Here is an 11,559-nt window from a genome sequence, read left to right as displayed (position 1 = left end):
TGCCAACACAAGAACCGCCCCATGACCCTTCTCAAAACTTTGGGAATACCCATTTTATGTAGTTAAAAACAAGCAAATAAACCTGAGGCTACCCATTCAACACCCGAAGTTAAATGTACACTGGTTTCATCACCAGCTTATAGAATTGACCTGTAGCTCATTCCCAGACATGTTGTGGCACTATGCCAAAAAAGCCAGACCTGAAAAACACCCCTCTGTGGGCAAAATATAATTTCACAGAATGTGCTCTGTTTCCAAACTCAGTAGCCCTGAGAAAAATGTGTATTAAAAATACACTCCATGTCTGATTGGATATCAACCTCTACCAACCTGATACAATCTCCTTTCCTTCGAAGAGCTCTGAGTTTCTTTTATCCTCACAACAAGCCTATGAAGTAGAACAGGCTGAGATAGGGGGATCAAGATCACCTACTGTGCTTCTTGGCCATTGCCCTAATTAAAGAGGGTTGGCGGGCATATGGGGATGCAGAAGGGGGAAAGTAGAGTGGTAAGCAAAGTTTCAAAAAGTACTGTACAGGAATCCTATGTCAAATTATATGAGCCTTTACCAAGAACATATTTGGCACACTCAGACACACCCATTGATCACTGTCCATTCTAGAGTCAAATTTATTACTCAGCTAAGCAAAGAGAGAACTTCAGTTAGTAAAAATTAGGTGCAGAGAATCACTTTAGTACTTCTGTACTGCCCTCTGGTGGGGAAAACAGATCTCTGGCACACACGATGTTGTTGACCAGGCCTGTTTGAATCCAATTTCTTTGTTCTTTTCCAGTTTATTCGTTGTTAAGAAAAAGCTGAAGGAACTGAATATGCATGAGAAAGAAGTAGGTGCAGAGAGGAGTGATTAATAACATTTTTAATATTCAAAAGGTTACCATCTGGGATGTAAGAGGGTACTGATTTATGGTCCGCCGCATATCTAAACCAAGGAGTAGTCAACCTTTTTGGACAAGTAGGCAAATTGGAATTTTGAAAAAGTGCTGTCTTTTGAAAAGGCGCCAGTCAGAAATGGTACCAGTCAGAAAACGCTGCCACAGGATAATAACTTAACACAAAATGACTGCCTAGAGGGGCATGGCATAATGCAAAAAGGTTGCCATGGCAAAAAAACAACAACCAAAAAAAGAGAACCACAAAATGATGCTGGGGTACATATAGCCCCATCAGCAGAGAAATGAAGAAAGAATCCTACATCAACCACTACCCCATTCATTCAAAGAGATAAGCTCTTTGCACCTCTCCTCTGTTCCGAATGGAAAGGAAGGTGGATGTCCAGTACTGGCATCCAAAGAAATGTGGGCCTGTTTAAGGAATTGCAGGAGAGAATGAGTCAGTGCAGACAGGAACTGAGCAGGAAAGGCAATAGGCTTTCATGGGGGGGTGGGGTGGGTTTGAGCATATTTTTACTGTGACAATTTGCAGGTGTCACAGGAGGTACTGGTGAGCACAGTGGTCACACTGGTGCCCCCTGATCTAAGCAAATGGTCTTGCTCCAGGTTTGACATGGAACATATTTTGGACCTGCAATGAGGTGGGTATGGATTTAATCTGTTACTTTTCAGGGGAGCGCATATGGGGAATTCCCATATTCAACACAGGGGACGACAGAGGACAATAAATTAAGGCATTTTATCAAAAGAAAAGAATACAGGTTTAAACCAATATTTTTATTCTTATAAAATGCAACAAAAAGAATTAACCAAAAGGGAACATACATGGGGTTACTTTCATTTATAAAATAATTAAATAAACAACAAGAATGATACAGTATTTGGCATATGCCTGACACATGCCTTCATGGATTTTAGTTCTAGTCCAACGTAACCCAAAATACTTCCACTGGATTATGTGTGGAGTGTCCGTTCTCCCACAGCTTCTGGAAGTGAATCATTTTTATCATCATCAAAGTTTCCTAAGCATTTTGAAGTCATTCATTTTTTGTTGGTAAATTTAGTTTTTCCCAGGCTCAGGCCAATGTTGAAGTTTTGCCATAATCAAAATGCACACCTTGCTCTTCGGTTAACTCACCCACCTGTCATTCAGTCTGTTTGTAATTTTGTTTGTAAATCTGCTTGTTTCTCTGTAATGTGATAAGTGAGTTGATTGCTGAAATATTGTATTAAATATCAGTTCTATAGTGTGGGGGGGGGGGAGGTTGAATGTTGGAACAGATTGTTGAAGGTATGATAGCAGAAGGATTCCAGGCACATGGAGGCGAAGAGGATGGGATGAAGACCATATGGGGAAGGGCTACAGGGCAATATGAGCATATGCTTTGCATGCAGACAGTCCCAGGTTAAAATCCCTGGCATACCCAGGTAGGAATGGAAAAGACTGCCAGTCTGTACAGATAGATTGTACTGAGCTAAATTGACTTGGTATAAGGCAGCTTCCTATGTTCCAGTGAAGCTTCAAGGGGTATGATTTCATTCTGTGAAATATGGAATAATATAGAAGGTAGGAGGATAAGGCTACCATTGGCTACTAACTTGGTTGGCATCCGTCTATCTCGAGAGACAATGGAAAAGTGGCCTACGTAGATGGGCCACTGGCCAGCAGGTTTCTCCTTACATTTTTAGGACACTGGCATCACTTGCTGAATGTTGATGTGAGGCCTTCCCAGCCCTATAGGAAGCCTGTGTGGGCATCCTAGTGTTCATCCATATAGTATATAGTCATGGAAACGGTTCTATATTAAAAGCTTTATTATTCTTTAAATCACGATCATGCTGTTTCTTAGGGAAACTGATATGATTCATCCTGTTGCTATAAAAAAAGTCAGAATGGAAGATTTAGGATGCAAGCTGTCAAAATTTCAGAGAGATCAGTTGAAAGGTGGCTTGACTTATGGCAGTTTAAAAATGGGAAAGCGGATGGTACTTATATACCCTGCACACATAGTGGCATCTGCCACTAAAGAGCAACCACAGTGAATGCCACCCTATGTAGCTACTCCTCACTCTCCTGAAGTCTTGCAGCCTTTGCCCAGTCCTCTTGTCCTTCACCATTTAATGTTAATTGATAAATGCACCCACAAGCCACCTGCTTCCATCAAGCTGCCTACTGCCAGAACTTCCAGGTTATACTGGCTGGCTTCCCATACATGTTATCCTGTGCAAAATAAGACAGCACTCAGGGATGGCTGTCCTGTCAAAGGAGCAGTGATGCAACCAATTGAGATGCAGAGTGCTGACCATTGCTTCTGGCGCCTCAGACGCTTCCTGAAGTTTCATCTCCTTCCTCTAGCTGCCTGGTTGGCTAATGTGGGGATACCAGAATTGGCTAGGGGAGCGGGGAACATACAAAAGAGGGTTTGGGGCAAGGCAAGCTTTTTCTCCATGATGAATTCCCCTTTTCCATTGGGTATTTATAGTGGCAACAAGAGTTTTGAAATGTTGTAATGCCAGCGAACCTATAAAAATATTTTCCCCCTTAGAGGCTTTTGGATCCAATGGGATCCAAATTCCAGCTGATTTGGCCTGGTTGATACCTGGAATCGACTTGGAACGGCTGACACAATTGTTCCTAGGTGTCCTGTCCCACTGAATAGATAGCCAGTTTTAGTGGGAAGTGTTGCATATGAAGGGTCTGGGACAATGGTTAGAGAGCAGGAGACAGAGAACTCAGGATGAGGATGACAAACCTGCTTTTAGATTGCCAGTTTGGATCAGGGACACTGCTTTGTGGTATTTCAACTTCTTCTTGGAAAGCAGATTCCAGAAGGTGCCAGGAGGCTACTTTTCATTCCTATGAGAGGTGTTCTGTGGGATTCAGTTTTGTCCCCCATGCTTTTTATTATCTAGAATGAAATTGTTGGTGGAGGTCATCCACATGCAAGTATGCTATTTTCTCCTTTTCATCAGATCCGAGGAGGGTGGTAGATCTCCCAAAGGGTACAGTGCCTTAAGTGATTAAAACTGATCAGTGGTTTCTGTGATAAAGAAAATCCTGGTGGGGATGACTCACAGCAGTACACATGCAGTAGTTGCTATTTATTGTATAAAGCAAGCAGCAGCTTCTGTGAAAAGGGATTGATTGTTAAACCACTCTATGAATTGTAGCTCTGGGCAGGGGGGAGGGGAATAGGGACCTCTAACAACTCTCAGCACCCTTGATGAACTATAGTTCCCAGAATTCTCTGGAGGAAGCCATGGCTGTTAAAGTGGTATAATAGTGCTTTAAACGTGCAGATGTGTCCCTGGCCTCAGTGTTGCAGATCCACTTTGGACCATAGTAAACTCTCCTTGCTTGGGACGTCGACTATACTGCAGATTTACCTGCAGGTGGTGCTGCTTGGCCACATTTTAAATGTTCAGAATAGTTGACCAGCTCTGAAAAAAGAGTGACAGAAGATCTAATCCCTGTGGTGTATACAGTATTGTGATCCTTGAAATTGATGCTGCATATAATTCTTTTAGCCTTATTCTATGCATGACATTGTAGACTGGGCTAAGTGACCATGGCCTGGATTTCCTTCTGAGTAGACATGTTCAAGTGTTGTCCTGACAATTTCCTCTCATGAGTCCATGGCAGGTGTGCACATGTGGTAGTTCACTAACATTGCAAGAACTATCTGTTTATTACTGATCTCGGTTTCTTCTTCTTCTTTGACCACTTATCACTCCATAAGAAAATCTAGCTTCTTACCACTTGTCCACTTGTCCAGAGCAGAAAGTTATTCTGCCATTTGAGTGAACATAATTAACCCGAGATGTGTGAGTGCGTGCCTGTGAAGAGGCAAGACACAGATCAGGAAAAAAGTTGGGGTAATGCCAAGGGAATTGAAAGCAACTACCACCAAAGAGTTCAAAGCCTCCTCAGGAATTTTTGCTCAAAATGAGATTTATGGGTAATGTAGTGTACCCAACACATTCTTCCTTTTTCAGGGGCAAGAGGCTTTTGTTCCATTCATTGTGGTAGCTTATTGTAAATTACCACAATAAGTGGAACAAAATCTTTTTTCTCTGAAAAAGGCAAGGCTCCAAAATGTGTTGGGCACACTCTATTTGCCACAAACCTTTTCAGTGTTTTCTTCTTTGTTTTTTGGAGACAGAACCAATACACCCATCATATTTTTGTCTTCAGACATCCATGCTGCAACCACCCCAGACACATATGCACACACTCATCCTTCCTTAACTTTATTTTATTTTAAAAATTTCTATGCCACCTTTCAATATCAATATTCACAGAGCAGCTTATGCAATAAAGTTTAGTCAGCCTGCTCATATTTTATATGATAGAATTTTGTTTTTACTCTGTTTTTCTCTACAATAGATTTTTAAATGCTCACCATCTGTAAAATATCTACCCAGTTGCCAAAATGTTATCAAACAGCTCCTGAATTACAGCCCTATTTAAAGTGCTGGCAATTGCACAATTACAACCTTGTTTTGCCGTTTTGATCACTGCCCTTCCTGTTGCTCTGTAATCATAGTTAGGTAAAAGCTTTGGTCAGTGACCAACCCTCACACGGCCTCACTCAGTGCAGCCTCCCAAGTTGGCAGGGAGCAACTAAGTACTATTTCCAAACAAATTGTCAATTGATTTTTCACCCACCTTAAAGTAATTTGGCCCAGTGCAAGGGCCACACATGGAGGCAGAGCAGCCCTTCCTTGCTCCCCCATAGAGATCAAACAGCTGGCTTAGCCTATGGACTGCCTGGAAAGATCAGGCGTGGAGTGTGGTGGGTGAGGGGAATGCCCACCCCCAGTGAATAGGGAGACACAGCCTTGTGGAAGTCTTCCCTCAGGGCCTGTCCGGAGCAGTTTCCTGTGCTCCTGGTTCCACCACAACACAGAAATGCAAATGCAGGAAGTGTCCTTCCCGTTAGCCCACTGCGAAAGCTGGCTGTGCAATCCATCCACATGGGCTGGTGGAAGGAGCGGCAACACAGCCAGAAGCACTTTTTGCAAGGGGGCTGAAAGTTAGAAGTCCAGCTGAACCCACTAATCTGATCTTCAAAATCAGGGTATTTTTGCACGTGTTCACATTTATCCCTTTCATCCCCTTCCTCTGTTATCCAGCCCTACCTGCCCCACTCCACTCTCCATGCTGCTTCAATGTAAGCTCATTGCAGCAGGCATCTGTGCTCCTCTTCCTCCTCCTTCCTGTCTTAGATTTAACATTCATTTTGGATTCCCTTGACACAGAATCCATGCTCCAGAGTTCATGCTCCTTGATGCCATGAGGACACCGCAGGAACCGTCAAGCAGGGTGGAGAAACTCCATGTTTCCTACAACCAGGCCTTCGGTCTCTGACAAGGGCAGCCCCACCATGCTTAGGTGGCTGGCTCAGCATCCGATAGTGTGCAATGATGTCTGTCATTCACCTCAAATCCTCTCAGCTCAGGCATGCTCCCAAGTAAGTTTATTGAGGAAACAGTGCAATGCATGCTTTTCACAGCTGCCACTGATGCTGTCAGCATCAAAATGTCAGCTCATACTTTTAACATGGAAAAACCACTGTTGTACATCCAAATTCACCACTGTTGTGGATGCTTGTTAGTGCATTTACTTTGGTAGGTGGCCCTTATCACTCTACTCCTATTTCTGTTTGCTCCTCATTTGTTTTAGGTGGCCCAAATGATACAAGCATGTCTATTCCCACTGATTGATGCATGCTGAAAGCAAATCCCAAGCTGAAACAACCTGATTTGGAGGAACTGTCTCCACACTGCTCATGTGTGAGGGATTATTCTAGAGACCGTATGCGGCATATACATTAATTGAATACTTTAAAAAAAAAAAAAAAAACCTCATAGGGAGGTCTTATGCAAGACCTCTTCATCACTCTTATGCAAGCCTTATGCAAGTCAGGTAAATATTCTTATGCAAGTTCTCAGTATTGGAAATGGAAAGGGGAAATGAAAATGGATATCGCCCCCAATCAACCACCACCACAACAAAGCCTCAATTTTGCACATTATGAAACATAGTAATTAAGGCTGGTGATGTTTGTTCTTGTATACTTCCAGGGATTTATTCTATTTAAAGGTGTGTGCGCACAGGTAAATAAATACCTGTGCACATGCCCAGAGCATGAAAATATAGTGGAGGGCTGAGAACTGAGAGGAGGGGCAGAAAGGCTCCACCCACTGTTGCACATCCAAAGTCACCACTGTTGTGGATGACATGCAGGAGAATAGCAATGAGTATCCATGACTTAAAAAAGAGGCATGTGAGGAAGCTAATGTGCCGAACTTGCACACATTACAGTCAGATCTTTACAAACGTTTGCAATGTAAACCGTTTGTAATATAAGGCCCTTGTCTGGAAGTATACCAAGTCAATCTACCAAACAAGGAGAGTCCCCCCCCCCCACACTTTCCTAGTTTGGTTGTGTGAATCATCTATCTGCTAGATTCAAGTAATAGTAGTAGTAGTAGTAGTGGTAATAATAATAATAATAATAATAATAATAATAATAATAATAATAATAATAATTTTTATTTTTTTACCCCGCCCACTCTGGGCGGCTTCCAACAAAGACCAAAAATACACTAAGATGTCACACATTAAAAACTTCCCTGAACAGGGTTGCCTTCAGATGTCTTCTGAATGTCAGGTAGTTGTTTATCTCTTTAACATCTGGTGGGAGGGCGTTCCACAATAATAATAATTTAGTCCAATGTGTCAGATGGAAACATTTTAGCAACAGGGAGAGGGGCCCTCCCTGAACAGAGGCTTAATTCAAAATTTCCTTGGAGTTTTTTTGTTATGCATTATGGCAGGTGTCAAGAAAATAATGGTCCACTAAACTTCTTTAGATGACTAATAACTTATTCATATTTTGTGCGAGGTACCATAGCTTTGTGGCATGTATACAACTCCAACATAGTTAACATTAAAATACTTATGGAAGTTATATTTATATGTACATGGATAAAGCCCTCTGCTGTTCTTTGGGCAACAATCATTTTTGTCTCCGTCTGCTGCCACCATCCAGTTACTCTTCACCTCATTTGTTTAAACAGCTGCTCATGTCCTGGGGCAGTGAGTTCCAAAAGCCCATTAGTCTTAGCACGAAGCCATATTTCATTGAATTCATTTGGAATTTAACATCTACCTTGAATTTTGTTGACTTTAGGATAGATAAGTAGCAATTCCTATTAATTTTTGTACAAAATGTTATTTTATATTATAAATCTCCATATACCAAAATGGAGTTTGGGGAGTTACTTTATTTTCCCCATCCGCTTCTGGTGTGTGTGTGTGTGTGTGTGTGTGTGTGTGTTTGTGTGTGTTCCAGTCCTTCTCTCCCTCGTAAGTCCTCAACATTAGGAGCACATCCCATTCAACTCAATAGAATTTATTTCCAAATAAGTGTACTTACAACTGCTGCATGCTTTTCTTTCTCTTTCTCCCCAAGCCATTTTTGGTGTTAATTATGTTTTTCATGTGAATCCAATAATCTTCTTGGCAAGTAGCGAGGTGGGGGGTGGGGTCTACACATTAAAGGATCCACAAATCTTGCCAAGACTGGCAAGATTTATTGAAAGCAGGATTCTGATTCCTGCATGTTGGGACAGCACTCTATTTTGGGTCTGGCTGGGAAATGAGACACAGTGGGCACATCTTTTCTTTCTCCCTCTCCGTTTTCTTCAGCCCCTCCCTCCCAGGATGGAGTCTCACCCAGTAATGGGGCGAGAGAGAAAGCGATTGTTCCTGTAGTTCCAGACAAGCTCACATCAGAAATCCAGTCCCTCACTGGGTTCCTTGGCACAGACAGGCATCTCAGCTGTTGATCAGTGATTGATTGATGGCCCCTTAGCCATCAATTGGGCCTGGGGGAGCAGAGGCGGGTACCAACCAGCTGGATGAATCACCCTGATCAGGATGCGTTCCCTACCCCCCTTGGCTCGTCCAGTCATGCTGAAGCTGCTTTAAGAAAAGGTAATGATTATTATGAATCTTTGGAATGGATTCCTGCTCCAAGTCCCCCTCCACACACCCTGCTGTCTGCAGCGTGAGGCATTCCCATGATAACCATCTGGCAGACTGAAGCGCTGCTGAGGAAGTCAGCTGGTTTGTGGGTGAGGCACCCCAGTGAGTCTGGCTTAGGTAACACTTCCAATTCCTCCGTACAGACAGGGAGTGGTGAGTAAGCAACTGTGGAGTTGCAATTTTGGGGGCAAGGGGGGGGTGCGCGCTTGTGCGTGCGCTCTCCTCTCCCAGGCCAAAACCACCCACTGTGTGGCCCCAGGGACGTGTCTGTGTGTGCAACTGCATGCCTGCACGTCTGTGCATGTGTTCAGAGGCACACACTGCTTTGTCCTCTAGGAGGCATACACACAGAGATAGGATATTTATAACGCTACTACAGTATGATGTGCTGGGAACTAACGAGACTTTCCACAGAGATGTTTCCTTGTGGAAGTAGCTCTGAAGTAGCTATAACGTCCACATAGTTCAGGGTGCGGTCTGAAGCCGCATCAGGGTACCACCCTGCTAAGGCTAAGTAGGCCTGGCTCTGCAGAGGGCCGGATGAGTGACCTTCTCAGATCCACAAGTGACACAGCCTTGGCTTCCATGATGGAAGAAAGGTGGGGTATGAGCACGAGAAAATACAAGAGTAAAAAATAATATAGATTATAAAAAGGATAACTTTTTGCATTGGTCTCCTTGCTGATTACAGTGCCCTAGCTTTTATCCTTTAATCTTATTTTCCTGATAATTTTACTATCATTATTAAGAAGAGGATAGGATACCTAAAGTAACATGATTATACCAAAGTGCTTGTCGGAAGTTATCAAAATGATGTCGTGTGACACTCCAGTTTATTCCTTGGATGCCAGCAGGCTGCATGAAGCTGCAGAAGTGATATTTGCACTAACCTTTTGTATTATTATGCTCAGGTTTTTTTTTAATGCACTTTCTCCGCCATTGCCCGGCATTCTTCATGGTCAGATGCCTGCTAAGCTTCTTCCTCACAAGCAGGTGAGTAAAGGGCGGGTGGGGAGGTTGAAGCTATTCATGCCACTAATTAGCAGCCATTTTTCTTTAGACTGAGGGAAATAGGAATGTTTCCCCCCAGCCAACCGGGCCCCAGGAATGAATTGGAGGCAAACAAGCCAGGGGATAAAGGGGTAGGCGGGTGTTTTCCTGCCTCAGTTGGCAACTGTTTCCCTAATAAAAAGAGAAACATACTTGAGGAGGGGGCTGCAGGCCCTAATTAGAAGGAAGGGGATTAGAATAGTGAAAAGGGGGCTTCTCTCTCTCTCTCTCTCTCTCTCTCTCCTGTATACAGGATCCCTGAGTTAATGAGAAGAAAGGGCTTTTGGGGGTGGATGGAGTCAGCATGCAGGGGTGCAGGTCCCCCTCCTTCCTGATACAGCTCAACTGCCACTCCTGCCACCACCCCATGGGAGAGAGGATGGCCTGATTTAGGAATGGGGATTGTCTGAGTGGGCTGCACCAGTTTTGATCTGGCAAAGCAAGAACCAAATATCAATAACCATGTGCCTTGGGAAGGGGAGGGGCCCAACCTCTGGTGCCCTCACTTGGGAGTTGGTTTGATAGTTTTTTTGCAAAAGCGTATGAAAGGGAGATCTTGGAAAATGTTTCAATCCTAGAAAGTTTTCTGGCTGAGGGAGTGAGTAGCTGGGAGTTAGTCTGCTTCCGCAACAGGTGTTTAGTGTGGAATCGCCCTGCCTTAGGTGCTTATATTACACAGTGGGGTCACACAACAACATTGCCCAATATTGTAACCCTCCTGTGTTTTCCCTGTGCTGCTTCTATCTTTCTTCTTACCACAGAAAGTCTGCCTTTTTTTTAAGGGACAGTTGTAGCTGCCTTGAGCGCTACTCTAACTTCTTATTAAAGATGGATATTTTTACTTTATTTATTGAAATACTTGTATAGTGCAGTTTCATTTAAAAAAATAGAGCAAGTCCAGTTGAGGCATTCAGTGAACTGTCTGCTTCATCTGTACTGGATCAGTTGTGATGTGAGGATGTAGAAAAACTGCTTGAAAATGTGTGACTGACAAACTGTCACCCTTTGCCCATCTCAGCTTCTTAAAGCTAGTCATGAGGGTTGACTGGGCAGGTACAGGGAGTGATCAGTGCTTCATTGGAGGTGGGGGAAGTATCATTCTCCTTGAAGGAGGTGGTGGTCATCCCCTTCTTGAGAGGTCCCCCCTGGACTTTAAAGTGCTAAGCAGCTATCACTCAGTGGCAAATGTCCCCTTTGGGGGCAAGATGCTTAAGAGGGTGACATGGTGCTTGGTGCAGTCTCACTCAATGCACATTGTTTAATATCTGGTACAGTGGTACCTCGGGTTAAGTACTTAATTCGTTCCAGAGGTCTGTTCTTAACCTGAAACTGTTCTTAGCCTGAAGCACCACTTTAGCTAATGGGGCCTCCAGCTGCCGCTGCACCACTAGAGCATGATTTCTGTTTTCGTCCTGAAGCAAAGTTCTTAACCTGAAGCACTATTTATGGGTTAGTGGAGTCTGTAACCTGAAGCGCATGTAACCTGAAGCATATGTAACCTGAGGTACCACTGTACTTGTTATTCTACTTGTTTATCCCAG

The 11,559-nt window shown here is 43.5% G+C and overlaps 1 protein-coding gene across 1 annotated transcript in view; it reads left to right on the top strand.

The window, feature by feature from the left end:
• Positions 1 to 9,909: 9,909 nt before the first annotated feature.
• The window catches only part of EIF2B3 (eukaryotic translation initiation factor 2B subunit gamma), an 87,783-nt gene continuing 86,133 nt past the window's right edge, over positions 9,910 to 11,559 (top strand). The window contains exon 1 of the mRNA XM_083509672.1: positions 9,910 to 9,961. Coding sequence (XP_083365798.1) covers positions 9,932 to 9,961 — 30 coding nt within the window. The 5' untranslated portion in view covers positions 9,910 to 9,931. The remainder of the gene's footprint in view (positions 9,962 to 11,559) is intronic.

The sequence above is a fragment of the Podarcis liolepis genome (genome assembly GCF_965112155.1).
Source record: "Podarcis liolepis genome assembly, chromosome: 6".
NCBI lineage: Eukaryota > Metazoa > Chordata > Lepidosauria > Squamata > Lacertidae > Podarcis > Podarcis liolepis.
Note: the sequence above shows the minus strand (reverse complement) of the source record. Positions and strands in the feature narration are given on the sequence as shown.